The following is a 20,559-nucleotide window of genomic DNA, read 5'->3' as shown; positions in this document are numbered from 1 at the left end:
TCGAGAATGTATATCTGCCGGCAAAAGTGGGACTCATAATGTGTGTGTGTGTAAAATCCATCAAAATTTTAAATTGCAATTAACTGGATTTAAAAATGAATTAAAAAAAAAGGGGACAATTTTTCCAGAAAGCTCACATGACTTAATAAAATGCTCTGTTTGCCAAGAGTCTGCATCATTGTGTTACTTTTCTGAGTGTCCTAAGTGTCCAGGAGCTGAGAATATTATAAAAAAATTGGAACTATTGCTCAACGACCATGAAGTAAATGAAATTACATACAGCCAATGGAAAAGTACTGATAGGTAAAAAAATTTTCAGTCAAATGTTCTTTTCTTTTAAAATTCATTTTTAATTTTTTAGAACTGAAATCATTGAAGAAACAAAGACAAAAGAAGATTTTTTTATTGATTTAAAACAAAAATGGCCTGAATTATTAAGACATGATTTTCTTGCACGATCTCAAGCGTCATATTTTACTGACAAGAAGAAATCTGTTGAGGATGGAGAATTTATCGTTTGCCTTGATTTTTCTGAAAATTATACATTTTCTGTTCAAAATGCCATCCAATCTCATCATTGGAATAACAGTCAGGCTACAATTCATCCTTACGTTGTGTATTATAGAGAAAATGAAGAAATGAAACATATAAACTACGTCGTTATTTCGGAAAAAGTTAGTCACGACGCGAGCTCTGTTCACCTTTTTAATTTTAAACTTATTGAATTTCTAAAAAATAAGTTTGGAGCAGATAAGATAAAAAAAATAGCCTACTTTTCGGACGGAGCTGCTTCTCAGTACAAAAATAAATATAATTTCGTGAATTTAATAAATCATAAAAAGGACTTTAATGTGAATGCGGAATGGAATTTTTTTGCGACTTCTCACGGAAAAGGGGCATGTGATGGTTTGGCAGGAAGTTTTAAAAGGCAAGCTCTTCGTGCAAGTCTTCAACGGGAAAGCGATAATCATATAACCAATGCAACTTCATTATTTGAATGGAGTAAGAATGCATTTAAAAAAATTAACTTTGGTTTTTGCTCCCAAGAAGACCACGACTTCCATGAGAAAAAGTTCAAATCTCGTCATGACCAATGTGTAACTATAAAAAATACACGCCAATATCACCATTACAGAGCTGTTAATAATACATCACTCGAGTGCAAAGTTTTCTCCAAGGCCCTTAAAATCGTTACCAATAAAGTTAAAAAAAAAAAGAAATAAAGCAATAAGTATGAGTTATAAAATTAATTTAAAAATTATTTAACTTCTTTGTTTTTTATTTATAAAAAAAATATATGATTTATTATCTCTGTCATTTGTTTGAATAAAATTAAACATAAAATAACGATATTTTTAATTAAAACATTAACTATTATTCCTTACTTATAATTACGGAGTAAATCTAAAGGTAAGTCAATGATACGGGGCAGAGCGCTATACGGGCAGCGCTGACCGCCTGTCTTAAAAAATTTTTTTTTGCTTAATCTAATTGCGATCAGTCAAATTTTTTCGCGGATTTCGTTACTTGAATATTTATTGCAAAATACTGAAAAAAAATTTTTTTATATTTTGAGGGAGAAGTCATTAAAATGTTCATTTGTTAATTTAAAAGTTAATAAACAATATGAAAAAATAAAAATAATTAAAATTCATATATATTTTCTGAAAGTACAAGTATTGAACTATAACTCCTGAAAATTTTATCAAAAAAGCACCAATAGTTTTTTAATTATTAATTTAAAAAAAAAAAGTAGTAAAAATTTTCAATTAAAAAAAAAGGTAGTTAAAATTAAAATTTAAAAAAACTGGGAGGGGGATTATTTGTTCATGGTGACTACTTTATGAAAAAATACTCACATTCAAATTCGATGACCAAGTGGAAAATGGGGGGTCCACTTGACGTGTTTTTACTCAATGATAAAAAAATCCTTTTTTTCCGCTCTGGCACCACTGTGCGCCGACTGGACTCCAGACGGGAGAAGGAAGCATAGCAAATAGGTCTGGCAGTGCACGAGGGTAAGACGAAATATTTCCTGTCATCAAACAAACAGTCAGCGCAATCGCGACTTAGCTCTCACGTTACTGTTGACAGTCATAACTTTGAAGTCGTAGATAATTTCGTCTATCTTACGACAATGACATGGTTCAGCGAATTAAGAGACAGCGGCTATGCTGGATAGGTCATGTTGTCCTAATCGAACCCGGCGCAGAACCCGCCGGGGAAACCAGAGGAAGAGAAAGACCGCCACTCCGTTGGAAGGAAGGATGGAGACGGACCAAGCCTCGCTTGGAATATCCAATTGGCGCCATGTAGCTAAAAGAAGAAACGACTGGCGTACTGTTATTAACTCGGCTATAATCGCGTAAGCGGACTCCAGTAAAAAAGAAGTGATGAGCGAAGTAGCGATTTTTTAGTTTCAGTGAAAAGAGCGATTGCTATTTTTAAATCACATTGATTTTTTATAGCAATTGCGATCGCTACTTTTCTTAATAAAACAGTTTTTCAAAGGAGTTTTAGCCTGAAATTAAGCCAAAATAAAAAATATAATCTGATACACAAGGAATTAATTTTAATGCAATACTTTCAATTTGCCATAAATTAAAACATAATAATTTGTATATTCAACAACATTCAATTAGCATGGATTTTTTATTAATGAATACTGATTAACATTAATATTAGTCAAGTAAGTTTTCAAATTAAAGAAAATACTGTGGTTCGCATTTAAAAAAATCAAAATTTTTGTGTTTTCATTGTCCAAGCGCATTCTTCTTTCACTTAAAATAAGTCCAGCTTGAGAAAAAAGCCATTGGCAGGGAACCAATGACGCTAAACATCCTAATTTTGTGGGAGATGGGAGACAGATATGGATATTTATATTTGTTGTGCTGCCACCATTTGAAGGAGTCCGCATTTCGAGCAATTACAACCTCTTCCAAATAACGCTGAACCTCGATAATGGCTCTTGAGTTACAAGTATACTACGTCGTGGCTTGTTTGACGCAATATTGAAGCTTATATAGCTCCATATTGATCCATATTGAAAATTCTGAGGTTTCTACGATGAATTACTCTACTTACATCTGAAATGATATGATTGTGAAATATGTCAGCTATTGTGGGGTCTGAAAAAACAATTTTGTTGATGCCATGCCTAAAGTGTTGCTTTTTTTGATATTTCCTAATCATTTACGTCATTTAGTATTCAAAAGCCACTGCTGTTACAGGATGTGCATATGTAAGTAAGTATTTTGTTCACCTAGTAAACACGCTTTTGAGACCATTTACAATAGAGATAACCATTGAACCAGTGCAATATTTTTGGCCGCTTAATTCTTTTGTGGTGTACTCAAAAGGTTTTAATAAGTACAATAAACAATTCCTTTAGCAGCAACCATTCGTCAGGATCAATTCGGGGAAATTCCTTACCTATGAGCACTAAAGTACTTTTAACAGCATCTTCCACTTTTATAAAACGTTCAATCATATAAAATGTAGAATAGTTTCAAAGGTTCGGTACCAGCACTGCGTTGAAAACTCTTAAATTTTTCATTTGTTGAAGGGCTTTTTCTAAAATGTGTAACAATTTGTTTTACTTTTTATAAAACAGTATTAACTTCATGGCCACTTATTCTTGCTTTAAGAAGTAAATTTAAGGTATGCGCAAAACATTTTGCAAGGCACTCTTTATATTGTTTGCGTTATCAGACACTGCAAATATGTTTTTATCAAATACCCCGCACTCAGTTGAGACTCTTTGTATTTGCTCGGCTAAGTTTTTGGCAGTATGTGTCTCACTCATTTTAGAGCAATCCAGTAATATATTATTAAATTCAAAATGATCTCTAACAAAATGTAGTGTAATTGCTATGTAACTCAATGTATTGCTAGATGTCCAACAATTGGTTATAATGCAGAATTTAACACCATTCCCTACTTTTAGCTTCATTTTTTCGAGACATGCTTCATACAACGCTGGAATTATCGTTCTTGATACTACATACCAACTCGACAATGCTGAAAGGTTGTAAGTCCTTAATGAAGAGCATTGGCAACGCATCATCATTTTCTTTTTTTGCCTTGGCAAAAATCTCCATATTACATATCCCGGCAATTATTTTAGATTGGCGCAGAACAGGCTCTGAAATTATATTTTAATCTCTTAACTGAAATCCGAAGTAAAATTGTTGTTTTACCGTATTGTACATTTGTTACCGTAGCTTCATGCTGTGCAGCTGGATTTTCCGTTCGTATAATTGCTACTTTTTGCACGGTCGCTGCTCCTGGAAGTTCCGCTGTTGGACGCCGATTTTGCATGAGTTTCACTTATTGCTTCGAAAAATCGTACATTTCGCTTTGTTTTTTTATTTGTTTTAAAAGCCATTTTCCCAATATTTAATAAATAAAAAAAAAACGAATTCAAAATATTTATTATATACAATCGTTCAAGGAATTAATATATTATTTGAATATAAAACTATTCAAAATCACAATTTTTCTTTCCTCCTCTAATACAAAAATTCTCCCCATATGTATATACATATATTCATAGTGAATAAAGAAGTTTTCAAAATCTCAATTTCTACCTCTAACACCAAAAAAATCACCACACGCAATTTTTATTCATCAGCTGGTGCTAATTTCAAATTTCATTCACGGTGAAATAGTGGCATGTAGAAAAATCACCAATCACTCTTATTTACTTACACATGCTTTATTTTATAAGCGATTTTCAATCACAGTGATAAAATCAGCGGTAGTGAAATATCGCTCCTCATTATCACTTGTAGTACAGAGTATAATACTTTTGTTCACCTAAAACTATTCGAAATAGATATAGCGTTGTATATGTATATATAAATTATTAGGATGACAATGACGTAACTGGAGCAAAAATTGAGACATCGCAATTACAATTTTTAAAGTGTACTCTTTCAAAAAAAAAATAATGGCATTTTGTAATAAACATTTTGAAATACCCAAAAATACAAAAATTAGAGTCAGGTGGCAACCCATGTCTTAAAGCCAAGCTGTCAAAGTTGTAGTTTTTTTTCTGACATTCACCTTTATAGTGCCTAACATTTAATCCATTGTTTAACAAAATATTATAATTGTATACAATTTTTATAAAATGGAAAATATTAATTCAGGTATGTAAAAAAATGTTATTAATAAGTTTCATAAAAATGTTGTTGTTGTAAATTTTTTGTTGCATCAAAGTGTGTCGTATTTACTGTGGAGTTTTGGTTATTGACCTCCTGTTTCTTGGAGTAGTACTTTGTTTATTGGGACGTATTTGTTGAACAATATATATGTGGAGAAATGTCTACTTTCATGTGGTTGTAATTTCAACTGCAGCCAACTGCAGTCCAACTGCTCTAAATTATTTATATTTTCCTTTTAAGATTGCGTAAAAATAAAAAATACGGATATAGTTAAATTTTGGTTAGATAATAACCGAAATGCTACGATTGTTGTCAACTGGATTTTCAAGAAATTTAATAGAAGTGTGGATGACGAATATATGGCATCAATCAAAAAGAAAATTAACAATTTTTGTGCAAATGCTACGCAAAAGTGGAACAAGAACCAAAGATTTGCGAAGAGATTTGAGAACAACGAAATTTTATGGCTATCAAATGTGACTGAATTTAAAATTTCTGAGAGTGATGTCGCAAACAAAAGAGGTCGCCCTCATGTTGGATACAGGGAGGGAAGTGCGAGGCAAAAACGAAAACTTGCTTCAGAAGTATCATCCGTACAGGGTCACGATACCAAATTATTGATCCGTGCTGCTTCAATATCAGCTTATGCATCAAAAGCAAATGATTTAAACTTTGTTTTAAAGGAAGCATCTTCTTTTCCATCTAGGGCTACAAAAATGAGAAAAACTTTAACCTCCAATGACAAAAAACCATTACCACTATCCCCCGAGGAAGCATTACTATTTTTGATAGAAAATAATTTAACAAAGCAACAGTACATAAACAATCGGGCAATGAGCAAGTCACGAAACTGTGATATTTATCCACATTACCAAAAAATTCAAGAGTGCAAACTGCAATGCCGACCTGATGGACTATCGCTAACGGAATCATCAGCACAAATTCCTCTGCAGAGCTTGGTTAACCATACAGCAACAAGAATTTTGTCATACCAAAAAGAAGTTTTGATGCAAATAGATGAGCTGAGTGATGTCAGATTGGTTTTAAGTTATGGTTTCGACGGTTCCACAGGACAAAGTTCTTTTAAACAAAAGAACCCAGAATACCCCAGAAAGTTTAGATAACTCGCTATTTGTGACATCAATTATGCCACTAAAATTAATCACGTCGCATCATGAAACCGTTTGGATTAATCGTACACCTCAATCTGTTCGTTTTTGCCGACCACTTAAAATTTAATTTATTAAGGAAACAAAGGAACACATTTTGAAAGAAAAAAACAATCTGGATATGCAAATAAAAAACCTTGAGCCCTTAGAATATTTTTTAACTGGTAGAAAAATATCAGTAAAATATGAATTTATAAATAAAAATAATAAATAAAAGATTTAAGCTCATTAGTATTTCAGCCAAAACAAAATTCTTTAAAATATGGCATATTACACGCTTGGATTCGATGCCTAGAATTTGTTCTGAATCTTTCATATAGACTTCATATTAAAAAATGGCAAATTCGAAATGCTGAGGACAAATTACTAATGCAACAAAGAAAAAGTGAAATTCAACAACAATTATGGGAGAAAATGGGTCTTCATGTCCATAAGCCGAAAAGTAACGGAAGTGGATCAACAAACGACGGCAATACGGCGCGAAAAGCATTTTCAAATCTGGAATTATTTGCTTCAATAACAAACGTTAACATCGAGTTCTTAAAACACTTACAAGTCATACTAATTGCAATTTCTTGTAATTTTGAGTTAAGTGTCGAAAACTTGAAGAGTTTTTTTTTATAGAACTGCCGAAATATATTTTCAATATTACGAATGGTGCCCAATGTCAGCTACGTTGTATAAAATTTTCTTCACAAATAGTACAAGCCTCAATCGTGCCTCTTGGATGCGCTGGAGAAAGTGCTTCTGAGGCGAGAAACAAATTTTATAAAAAGGATCGCATTGAGTATGCACGAAAAAACTCTAGAGAACACAATATATCTGATGTTTTTAACAGAGCCATGGATTCTTCTGACCCATTCTTATCCAGTATTTGTCTAAAGAACCGTCATTCAGCAAAAAAAAATTTGCAACTTCCAGGAGAAATTATTTCTCTTTTAAAGATTCCAGGTGTTCCTGAATATCAATTGCCGACTACGCCAAATGCTATCGCACATGAGACGTGTTAATAGCTAGGCGTAATCAGACCACTGCCATGCCCACAAAACGCCATTAAATGAAAGCTAAAAAACTGCCACAACTAAGCAATTGTGGACCCAAAATTTTTAAAGTGGTCGCGCCCCCGTCTCTAAATGGTTGGATGACAACCACGCCTACTTCACATATAACAAAATTCCATCTGATTCTTATACTTTACAGAATACTAAACAAATATTAAGAAAATTATCAGAGTAAAACTTTTCACTAGTAGTGTCCTGAATGTATTTAATCTTATGCACAAAAGGTGTGGAAATTCGACTGATTTAAAGTTGGTCGCTTGACGTGGCGAAGGGGATTCAGTATTAGATAGTAAAGGGACAACTCGGAAAAAGGGAACTCTACTCGCACGAACTAAAAAGAACACTTCATAATTCCCACAATGGTGATATGGATGAATAAACGCTCGGTTTTACGCCCATCTCCTATTAGGGAAGTGTGAGGATACCCGCACAAACACCACCCTAAGCCAAGTTGTTCATGTACCCGTGCCGATGGCTGAATGGTCAGCGGGCGATAATGAATAGCTGATCGCGAATAGTCCTCTTCGATGCCCGGTCGAGGTCGGAGGTATAAAATGCCTTCTCTACGCATACCGGCTTTGCGGACGAGTGACCAACGCTTACCGGCCGACTCGTAGGAGCATAGACAAACCTAATACAACAACAACAAATAACTTGAGGACAATGGCGACTATTACGAGAACTGCTTCCACATATCGGAATCCAATAATGAAATCCGATGAGGACGAACTACTCGCCTTCAGCCAGGAGACGACTAAGAGTACTACCGGACGTACCAGCCACAGTACAACGGTAGTTACAGCAGCGGAAACCGCCAAACCAAGAGTGGAAGCCCCCACCTCCAAAGCTGTCATGAGCACCAACCAAAGAACACTGGCAGCTAAAGGAGACAGCCAGCGCAAAAAAACGCAAAATGTTCCAAAATCAACCAGAGGGCAGTCTTTATACTTGGTAAGATTGCCAAAGATCAGGTAGCCGGTATCTCAGTTGATGAGGAAGAAATAAAGCGCCTCAAACAGATAGTAGAGGATTACGAAAGCTTCCTGAAAAGGAAGCAATCTGAACCTCAAGATGATAGCAAAAACCCTAGCAATTCCCAAAAAAAGGAATCGCTCTATCTCCGAACAGCAAGGCTCTCGGCGCAAACAACTTAGGCAGACTGAAAGGGAACAAAGGAGCTCAACAACGGCAAGGCATTAATGCTATGTAGCCAGAGATAGCCTACAAGTAGCCATTATAGACGGCAACTCCTCCTCAACAAGAACAGTACAAGAACGATGGGTGGAAATCGACGTCAGATTGTGGAGTATGGTGCAAAGCTATGTACTCGACAATCCTGCGGGTCCTCTCCCGGAGTTTAACTCCTCTGAAACCCTTAGGAGTTACATGGTCATCAAGGGCGTGGACCAGACCTCTTTAGATTTCCTAACGGGTAGCGTTGCTAAAAAAAAGCAACTGAGGCTTATACCCGCCAAAGATATCCCGTAGAGACCTTGTGCTCGCATTTGGGTACCCCCTCTAGTGCAGCCAGGCGAAAAACTCCTCAGGTGCATCAAGCTGCAAAACCAAACTATACCTGGTATAGATGAGTGGCAGATGATTAAGGAGGAGAAACCTAACAAAGCAAGTAGACCAATTCTGGTGGCCATTTGCGATGAATCCAAAGAAGCTCTTACGAAGGCTGACTACAAAATCGGCTTCGGCATTCGCAAGGCCAGGTTGAAAATTTTCCAAGGCGAAAAAGCGGCTGACGAAGACAACACGGAAGAGGTCGACGACACCAGCCAGCTGATAATTAATGTGGACATCAAGGAAACCCAAGATGTACAATAACTTAAAATGTGTACAGAGTAACTTGTTGGACTCGAACTGTGCTCCAGCGAATCTGACAACCCTCATAAACGAGAGGGGTATCGACACCAGCCTTATACAGGAGCCCTGGGTTAATGAAGACGGCATTAAAAGGCTAAACAGCAGTAATTGTAAAGTATAAATGCATTCCAAATTATATCATAGCAGATATCACGGTGGTAAAGGTGGAACAAAAGGAAAACCACTTCTTCTTGGCCTCAGCCTACATGGTCCATGACGAAGACGTACCACCGGCACCACTTATAAGAATAGTAGAGGACAGCAAAAAGGAAGATGTCCTAATAGGGTGTGATGAAAACGCAAGACACACCGTGTGGGGTAGCACCAGTGTAAACACCAGAGGTTATTCACACGGACAGTCTCGTTGTGGATAACTGGAGGGTGTCCGATGAGTCGCATCACTCCTGGATACTCTTCAGCTTTCGCGAGAAATTCAGTTCTTCTCTCAAATAACTAAACCTTAGAAGAACAGCACGGGAAAAGTTTACTAGAATAGCAACAAAATGCTTTGAAAAAGTAGGCAATAAGAGTATCAGTAATTCTCAGGAATTCGACACAGAAGTAGATAAGTTAGAAAAAATCTTAACAACAACTTTCAATAAATTCCTTCTGCTAACAGTTCTGAAAAAGAGAAAGTCTCCTCCTGGGTGAAACTGTGAGCTTAAGAATTTGAGAACACAAATAAGGAAGGCTTTCAATGAGAGTTTTAGGACCAAAATCTGCCAACAATACAAAGATATCATGAAAGAATACAAAAAAGCAGTCAGGAAAGCTAAAACTGACTCATGGTCATCTTTATGCACATCGATAGAAAGTTGCAGATAGTCCGCAAAGCTGAGTAAAATGCTATTCAAAGAACATAACAATACTGCCTACATTAAGGCAGAAGGAAATGCTTGGACCTCCTCTGCAAAAGAAGCTCTGGAGGTACTTATTAAAACGCATTTCCCTGGAAGTCAGCAAATGCCTATAACGGAGGTTTAATCAGAGCCACCGGCTAACGCAGCTGATAACCTAGGCCTAGTAGTAGACAAAAGTAAAACCAAATATGCCATAAATAGTTTCTCACCATTTAAAGCGGAAGGTCCAGACGGGGTTGTGCCCATAATGCTACAAAAGCTGGAAGAACCAATAATTCTAAGGCTTAAAAAACAATCAAAACAACGCAAGCATCCAACTGTCTTACAACCCAAGAAGTTGGAAAAGAATTAAAGTGGCGGTCCTACCAAAACAATGCAGAAAACACACGATCATGCCAAGCATTTTAGACCTGTATGCCTCACATCCTTTTTGCCTCTTCTACGGGTTTTAGCGGTGAACGAAATACTACTCCAACTAAACGGTGGAGGGGTGAAAACAGTGGCATATGCAGACAATATAGTGTGGTTGGTATCAGGCATGCTTCCTTCAACAGTCAGTGAGATTATGGAAAGAGCATTACGCTGGTTAAACCTATGGGCTAAGAACAATAAACTAGGTTTTGACCGTAATAAAACAGAAATAATGCTATTCACAATCAGAACCCAAATCCCCTAATTTCAATTTCACGTACTAAACGGTACAACAATCTCTCTATCCCTCTCAGCTAAATAATTTTGGTGGAGATTGACACCAAACTGTCCTGGAAAATAAATATAGAAAAAAGAATAAATAAATCATATATGGCCTACAAGACTTGCAAGAGAAGCGTCAGCAAGAATTGGGACCTTAAACCTAATATAATCATGTAGATGGCTGTCAAAAGACCTATACTTACATAAGGAGATCTGGTATGGCGGCCTGTTCTAAAGAAACAATACAACATCAGGAAATTAAATGGAATACAAGGAGTAACATGTGCAGATGTTATTGGTGCAATCAAGTCATGTCCGACTGACGCGCTTAATGTGGTCTTGTATCAACTACCCATAGACATCTTTATTCACAAAATAGCAGCATGTTCTGCAATAAGAATAAAACAATTGGGTGGTTGGAATCAGCAGAACTATGGACATAGTGATATCCTAAACCAACTAAACGTTAATAAATCAGACTACATTCTCCCAATGCTGGATTTCAATAGATACTTCCAGGTAAGGATACCTTCTAGACGGGTTTGGAGAATTGGCATAATAGGGGAGGAAGATCCCAATTCAGCCTAAACCGACACGTCCAAAATGGACTGCGGAATAGGCACAGGAGCATAGAAAAGGCCTGCGAAGTTCTATTAAAAAACTACGAGAGGATACATAAAGCAGCAACATACACAGATAGAAAAGTGGCGTTCCTGGCCTTGTCGTCGCCCATGACTAATTCTAGCATAGTCCTTAATTGCAAGAAAGCTAGACTTGATCTGGGTTCGCGGCCACGAGTTGGCAAAGGTAGGAGCTTTCCTAAACGAATCCGAGGCAGACCTAAAACCAAGTCCGCTAGGATCGATCAAAAGAGAGATCAATATAAAATTTCAACAAATTTCAAATAATAGATGGAAAAACATTAAGAAAAGAACTAACGACTTATTAAATAGGTTCAGAAAAAGTATATACAGACTAACTGCTACCATAACAGGGCACTGGCCATTTGGAGAACATGCGTCTAAAATGGGTATGCCCAACATCTTCTAGCGAGGCAGCGAAATAGTACGGAGCAAGGAAAGAATTTTCCACTTTCTCTGCGAATGCCGAGCCCTATCGCAAAACTTCAAAATGTAGCCCCCATATACAAGTATGTTATCTATCATAAATACTTCCAAACTTTCAGTTCACTTTTTTCCGCATCTATCGGTCAATATGTAAGAATCTCTAATGAAATTCTGATATATGTAATGAATGAATTCTCGGTGATACTCTCGCATTCAACTTGAAGTTTTGTCAACATCTGATGGTAATTAGTTAGCTTTAATCCTTGCAAATTGCAAGAGTATGTAATGTTCGGTTTCGCGAGCACTAAGCCCTTCCTAACTTGTTTTGGTATAGGACCAGTAAGAGGTGCTACCTATTACTGATATGGTTAGATGCATTTTTAAAAAAATTGTATTGGGCCACATATTTGTCTTAAAGTCATCTGAAGTAGGGGCATGCGAATATTCGAAGTTTCGAATTATTCGACGCGAATCGAACCGAATTATTCGATCCGAGATTCGACCCGTATATTCGTATTATTCGAATAATTTCGATAATTTTAATATTTGACTATTTGCATGATATTTTAATTAGTGCCAGTAGTATCTGAATCTCGTTCATGCATCTGACGTACATCTGTCATTCTCGTTTCAAACATACAAAAAAAAGAGAGTGTGCTTATGACCGCACGACTGAAGTAAAACTTCTTTCTCTCTATCTATATGTATATATATGAATGTGTGTGTGCAATATATACATGTATGCACATACATATACATATATTTATTTCTTACAAATATTTAAATTTATTTTATGTTTTCATTAGTAAATTAATATTTTTGCATAGATCTTTCATTTTTTTGCATTGTTTTATTCGTTATTTTCATTATTGGGTACATCAGTAATTACTGTGGTTGATTGTAAAACCGAGACAATATATTTTAGAATTAAAATTAGACAGAAATTAAGAAAAAACTGCATCGATTGTTGTTCGATGTCTTGTAGTTGGCTCATTACGGTCATTATTCATTTGTAATTCTAATTTATCTCGTAGAAAGTTTCTCAAGAGTTGTCCATCTTCGGATGCGAAATTGATATTGAAATCTCTGGCTAAGATTAGTGGCAACGTATGATAGTTTTCTCCTAGTTCTTCAGAACCTACTCGACCATAAATTATAAATCTTCTTTATATAAACTTTATGATATTATTAACTGTGTTATTGGGCGACATGTAAACAACTACCATTATGATGTTTGTTCCATCGTCCAAAACACGGGAAAAATTAGGAAAAATTAGTTTAATTTTATTTCTCTTTATTTTTATTTAAATAAAGTAATATTTCAAATAAATTATATTTATTTCCACTATTACAAAGTGAAGATGTGCAAAATGAACTTCATTTCTTCAAAGAAAATTGATGACCTTCATGAAATGTGCATATTCGCATTATTTCGTTATCATTTCCATATTTGTACCAATAGAATTTCTATGGCATATACATACATACATATGTATATTATTTCTTTGGCACATTTGTCTGTATGTTACGAAAACAAATGCGAGCCACATACATATGTACATATGTACATACATTCATAATAACAAGTGTCGCACGCATCTTTCGCATCTCCGGACAATCACGGACAATCAATGGCCGAAACTCAATGAGTCACGCCCGGAACACATAGAGCGGGGCAGGCTGCAAGCGACATCTGTCAAATATTAAAATACACACGTTCTTATACACACAGTTATGTAGTTGTGCAGCTGGCTAAATAACTGTGTCCTTAAGAATGTGTGTATTTCAATATCAGATTCAGATGGCGCTTGCAGTCTGTCGCGTTCTATGTGTTCAGCACATCAATCTGTCGAAGCATTGACGCGACGAGACGCGAAAGAAACTAACAAACGATCGCCGATTGTTACCGCTTCCCTTGCCGCTGTAACAGCTTCGCCTTCCAACGTGCGTAAATATGTATGCATATGTATGAACTTGCATAAGGAGCATGCATGCATGTGTTTATGTCTTCATATTCATATTCATGCATACATATATTTATGTCTCTTCATATTCTTGCGTATGTGAGACAGAGAACATAATGTATTTTGTACACATTTTCGGTGTCAAAATGAAACAAAATATAAACAAGCAAAACGAAATTCTTCGTTGGGAGTGTCTTCATATTCTCTTCTTCGGCATATATACCTCATCATATGCCGTAAATACATATATTTCTGTCTCTTCATATTCTCGGTTAGAATATGTGAGAGAATTGTAAACAATAGCGGCCTTTACACGATCAGATATGCGTGACAACATGTGTGACATCACACCAAGTTTGACCGTGTAAAGGGGAAAAAAACATGCTTGTCACGCTTGTTCAAAGTTTTTAAAAGCGGCCTTTACACGGTCAGATTTGTGTGACAACATGGCTTGATGTACAAGTTTGACGTTTTCGTTTACACGGTCATGCATGTGTGTGAACTTCATTTTCGTTCAGCTGTTAACGAGTAAACATGGCACGCGCATTAGTGGCATCTCTTCTGATTGAAGAAATTTTAGGAATGGAGGAAGAGGAAGAAATTGCAAAAAGTGGCAAGAAAAAACGAATTTTGGTGCAAGATTGGCGTAAGAAAAGACCAATACGCTCGCATACAAATTTGTTAAAAGAACTGGAAATATCTTGCCCAAATCATTACAAATGAATGAAATGAAATGAATTAATTTTACATTTTAAATTGTCCAAGCTAGCGTTACCATGCGTTCATGCGCGACACCATTACTCTTCACTGTCTTTTTTCGACTGAAAAAATGCACTGCGTGCATCATGCAGCCCTTCACACGATCACACTTGTGTGACACACCAGCAGAAATATTAAACAAGTTTAAAAACTTTGAACATGCGTGACAAGCATGTTTTTTTCCCCTTTACACGGTCAAACTTGGTGTGATGTCACACATGTTGTCACGCATATCTGATCGTGTAAAGGCCGCTAAACTTGTTTGATATTTCTGCTGGTGTGTCACACAAGTGTGATCGTGTGAAGGGCTGCATGATGCACGCAGTGCATTTTTTCAGTCGAAAAAAGACAGTGAAGAGTAATGGTGTCGCGCATGGACGCATGGTAACGCTAGCTTGGACAATTTAAAATGTTAAATTAATTCATTTCATTTCATTCATTTGTAATGCTTTGGGCAAGATATTTCCAGTTCTTTTAACAAATTTGTATGCGAGCGTGTTGGTCTTTTCTTACGCCAATCTTGCACCAAAATTCGTTTTTTCTTGCCACTTTTTGCAATTTCTTCCTCTTCCTCCATTCCTAAAATGCGCGTGCCATGTTTACTCGTTAACAGCTGAACGAAAATGAAGTTCACACACATGCATGATCGTGTAAACGAAAACGTCAAACTTGTACATCAAGCCATGTTGTCACACATATCTGACCGTGTAAAGGCCGCTAATGTTAACGGGTCATCTCGACACGATAGAATTTATAGAATACTAGCTGTCAAACGAATTGCTATTACCATTGCCAAATCTGTATGTAGGCATTTGCTATCATGCTAGAATCATTTGCGCAAAGGCGTAGGCTGGGTAGGTTCGAGCTGATGTAGCGCATGCTTTGAGCTCTTGAAAAATTTATTTTATCATTTGCGCTATGCCGTCGGGTAGGTAGCTGATGTAGCGCACGTTTCAAATCTTTTATGTGGAAAATAAAAAAAGGATTAAGATCCTTTTGTTTACAAATGTATTTCTGGGAAAAAGAAAATAATACCAAGGATAAATATCCTTTTTTTTACAAATGTATTTCTGGGAAAAATAAGAATTCATATTTTTGGACTATTATATAATAATTGCGGCATAAATTTTATACACCAATTTAAATAATAAATTTAAAATGCGCAATAATATTTTGATTTATGTTTGTATAAGTTTATTAAATTTAAGACTTTGCTCATTTACATTCGAAACATCCTATTTTATATCAGAAATGTGTTAAAATAGGAAAAAAGGGTATAGTTGCAGAAGAAAATAAAAGTACTAAAGAATCGCCAAAACGTCAGAAACCGAGCCACCTACTAAAGCAGAGCTAAATCAACTATGTTAATAAATGTCTAAATCAATTTGAATTAAATAATAGTTTTATTTTCTTTAATTTTGTTCTATTAATGGAATAGAATAATCTATTTAAGATTTTACTTCTTCGAACATTTCGAATTGCTTGAATTATTCGCATTATTCGAATAGTTCGAACTCGAACTGGATTCGCATACCCCTAATCTGAAGTACTGAGTTCCACAGATTTTGACAGATTTCATTAAATTAAATTTTTTAAGCTTGACGAAGACAGAACGGAATGATGCTCGTTTATGTATATGACTCCATATATTTCTTCAAAAATTTTTTTTTTTACATTTTCTGTTCCCTTTTACCTTAGAATTAATGTAAAAACCCAATGTACCATTGGAAGGTTTCGAAAAAGATCTAAAAATAATAATACCGCTCGACTTTCGGAGCTCAAACTTTAAACGCGTTTTTCTCAAAACACACTTTTTTAAACTGGCGTGACATGATTCCGGTCGAACTACTTAACCGATTTGCTTCATTTTTTTTTAATGTTCACAAAACGCCAGGCTATCGTCCCTACTAGATTTGTAATTTTTTCTAATTCTAATTTTCTAGGGACGATATCCATTCACGTACTTTTTAAGAATAAATTGGGTTTTTGTGTTTCAGATAATCCAAACATGAGAAATCGCATCCGCCAGTTAAAAAACGCATCTCATTCACCCAGCCATTTCTCCGACAGATGTCATCAAAAAATTCCAAAAAATGTGTTTATGTACCTCGTGATATGTGAACTTTTTCTATTGTAGAATAAAAATTTCTATGAAAAAAATGACAAGAGGTGCTAAGAACAAAGGTGAACAAAACCATTATTCTATATATATCATATTGTAAGAGAATAAAAAATTAATTGTTGGAGCATTTAACATTTCTTTCAAGAAAAGACCGCTTAATCCCAGCTACTGTTAAAAGTATAAACGTATTTCGTCTACTGTATATTCTTCACATGAACACTGTTATAATGCCCTTAAAGTTGGTTTTCGCTATACTTTGTTCTCTCTTTCTTTAGAAGATTATTTGGACACTAAAAGCACATTACGAGCTATTCGCTCGTATAGCTATTCGTCACAGGTATAAGAGAAGAAAAATTTAGTAATTATTGCTAACTATAGGTAAAACTACACAATTTTTAATTGTAAAAGATGTTTTTCCGAATTCAATTTTTAATTTCACAATTACTCATAATTACAGAAGATACTTCGAAGTTCTATATACCTAATATATGAAATTCAAATTTCTGGTTAACTATATACCATATACATCGGTCGACATACATATAAGATATTTTCGCAAAATTATGTAAGTGACTGCATAATATTGGGAGGCTTCTGTTTATTTCCGAAACTGTGTGAATTTAAGAATGTGAATAAGATGTGTACCAAGCTTCATCGAGACATTTTAATTTTCACTCAAGTTACAGCTAACGCGTTCATCGAAATACACAGAAATACAGTCACCCGGATTTCACTTCGTCTCGTCATCCTGATCATTTATATATATATATAACTCTATATCTGGCTCGATTAGTTTTAAGTGATAGATACAACCGCTTGGTGAACAAAACTGTAGCAAAACGTTGCAAGAGTTAAAAATTACTCTCTCTGCTCTTTCTTCTGCTTTGGCGACCTACGGTCATGCTACTTTGATCGGTCAAACAGCGGGGTGTTCATAGTTCTTCTGCGTACAGTTAGGAATCGAATATTTGATTCTCTCGCGATTTGCAAGATCCTAATTTTTTCATGATTGGTTTTCAGGTGCTGACAAAATGTTGTAATAAACAAGTAAGGAAGGGCTATATTCAAGTAAAACCTAGCGTTTAAAACATTGAACTTGCCACCATCAAGAACCTTAAGCGCGACGGCGCGTTTTTAGTAGTCAGTTTTATCTGGCGGCTCCTAGAACGGTAAACATCTAAGGCTGCGTGCATGTTGGAGCTGCGATAAGCGATAAGAGCGTCGATAAGAGCAGCGACAAGAGCATAGCGTCGAGTTATAGTTTTGTGTGGTGTGCATTACAGAGCTGCGATAAGAGCGTAAATTTCATTTGCAATTTATGTTTTGTATAGTGAACAGCTAAAAGAATGAGTGATTCTGAAGAAGAAAATATTTTGTTGTTGACATCTACTGCTGCATATTATCATATGCAAAATAAGGCCAAATTTCGGAGAATTTCATCATCTTTATTGTAGCTTGAGACAGGATCCGAAAAAGTTTTTCGAATACATGAGAATGACAAGCGATACATTCGATTACATTCTGTCTCAAATTTCGGATCGACTGTAGCAAGGCCAATTGCCACAACAGGCCCATACTTCAAGAGGAACGATTGATGTTAACCATAAGGTACGTACAAAAGAATTTATTGGTAAATAATATGCATATGTATGTAAATGAAATCTGTTAAGTATTTTGATTATTGTGAATCAGAAGCGTTGTCGATGTTATTGTTTTCTGCATTGTTATGACCTGTAGTACTAGCCATGGTGTTTTCATTAGCACATTCGATATTCACAGTTTTTGGGTTAATCCATTCATGTGTCAGCTGCAATAGCTTTATTCGGTATTGTATTTTATCCGATGAAGACATATTTTTCACATGAGGCAATAAACTTAAAAAAAAACAAAGATCTTCATCGTGCTCATTTTCTTGCAAAAACCGAAAGTTTTCCTTTTCCATTTGAAGCAATGCATTTCCAATACCTTCTTCTGAACGCTTTGTCTTTACTGGTTTTCTAGAATAATTTAAAGGTTGCTGTGAAAATGTTGGAACTTCAATTTCGCTTGTTTCTTTTAAAATACAATCTTGACTTTCATCAGGTAAAATTTCATCCATCAAAGAATTCATAGATGCATCTTCAACTGTGTCTAGTAAGTTGCTGGTAGATTTTCTGGCAGTAAACTGATCTTTTAAAAATGACAGGTTATCAAAATACTTCCACGAGCCTCTGTAATCCGCCAATCGAGCGGAACCAGATTTTGGTTTGGAAATGTTTGCCAGTGTAATTCTGTATTTGTCACGTAGGCCTTTTCATTTATTTCGAACTACGGGTACTACAATAAAAAATTAAACAATACTTAATGCAAATTTTAAATTAATATATTTGTTAAAATGTGTTTTTAAATCTTTTTATTTTAGATTTTTATCAACTGGTCAGTCATTTCGGAGTCTAGCGTTTTCTTTTCGAATGGGAGCTTCAACAGTTGGACAAATTGTAAAAGAAGTTGTTAATGTTATCTGGGAAGTGCTTCATCCCATCCACATGAAAGTTCCAGACGAAAGTGACTTTTTAAAAAATGCGGACGATTTAAAAAATTTTTTGGGATTTCCCTAATTGTATTGGGAGTATAGACGGGAAACACGTTCGTGTTCAAAGTCCTGCACATTCTGGAACAATGTACTACAATTACAAACATTTTTTTTCTATTGTTTTACAAGCATTAGTAGATGCCAATTACAAGTTTATATGCATTGATGTTGGTAGTTACGGTAAACAGAGTGATGGTGGAACATTTAGGGCTTCGAATTTATTTTTATATTTAACGGACGGAAGACTCAAAATTCCTGAAGCATGTGCGTTACCCAATTCTGACATCATTGCACCTTTTGTTATTATAGGCGATAAAGCTTATCCACTTTTACCGAATTTATTAAAACCATATAGCAGAAAAAGATTAGATGCGGACAAGGAATATTTTAATGCTAGGGCGAGAAGAACGGTTAAATGTGCTTTTGGTATAATTTATTCCAAATGGAAAATTTATTTATTTAAAATAAATGACACAATAACACAAACTTAACCGTTTTAATAAGCGTACGAGTATGCGACACACGAAAAGAAACGGTACATTTTTGTTGTTCTGCTGCTCATAAGCATCAACAAGTTACTATTGAAAAAAACAACACAAATGCACTGTAAGCTCAAATTCATATTAAAATAACAATTTGACAATAAAACACATGAAAACATATTACTGCACTTACTTTTTGTATAAAATTGTGTGGATATTTCTAACCACAAGTTATCCAAAACGAACCTGTTGTGGTGGTTTGGATCTCTTTGATCCCAGATTGCTGGTTTCAAAAATACTGCACTTATTAAGTCTTCCGTGTCCATCATCGATAAAAGCGAAGAAATTACTGACCTACAATTTCTACGCTCTTATCGATGATAGCCAGAAAAGAGTGAGTTCGCGCGCTGCTCCGATATGCACACTTGTATTAAATTACATGTATCAATTTTCTACGTTTCGCTCTTATCGCTTATCGCAGCTCCGACATGCACGCAACCTAAGGCAGATGTAAGATAGTACAGATAGTTACTATACAAGTGTGCCTTTAGCCGAAGAGCTTTTAGATAATCCTAATCCTAACTAATATATGTGGCACTCTGAAAGTAAATAGAAAATTTCTACCACCAGAGCAAAGCTGAAACAAAGACGTAATGACTAGGTATCTGTTGAAAACTCTAAAGGAGTCAAATTTTTAAAATGGACAGACAAAAGGTCAGTTTGTATGTTAACGACTTTCAATGTTCATACTTGTTGTATTATTGAAGGAG

At 35.4% G+C, this 20,559-nt stretch overlaps 1 protein-coding gene across 2 annotated transcripts in view; it reads right to left on the bottom strand.

Moving 5' to 3' along the window:
* Positions 1-2,639: 2,639 nt before the first annotated feature.
* LOC105224287 (junctophilin-1) overlaps positions 2,640-20,559 on the bottom strand; it is a 159,805-nt gene continuing 141,885 nt past the window's right edge. The window contains exons 8-9 of one of the 2 annotated variants that reach the window (XM_049462442.1): positions 4,200-4,357; positions 2,641-4,144 (exon numbers count right to left, since the gene is read on the bottom strand). In XM_049462442.1, coding sequence (XP_049318399.1) covers positions 4,226-4,357 — 132 coding nt within the window. In that variant the 3' untranslated portion in view covers positions 2,641-4,144; positions 4,200-4,225. Of the gene's footprint in view, positions 4,358-20,559 lie in introns of both variants that reach the window. The other variant, XM_049462441.1, reaches the window with a different exon arrangement.

The sequence above is a fragment of the Bactrocera dorsalis genome, chromosome 1 (genome assembly GCF_023373825.1).
Source record: "Bactrocera dorsalis isolate Fly_Bdor chromosome 1, ASM2337382v1, whole genome shotgun sequence".
Classification (NCBI taxonomy): domain Eukaryota; kingdom Metazoa; phylum Arthropoda; class Insecta; order Diptera; family Tephritidae; genus Bactrocera; species Bactrocera dorsalis.
This window is presented reverse-complemented; position numbering and strand designations above follow the sequence as displayed.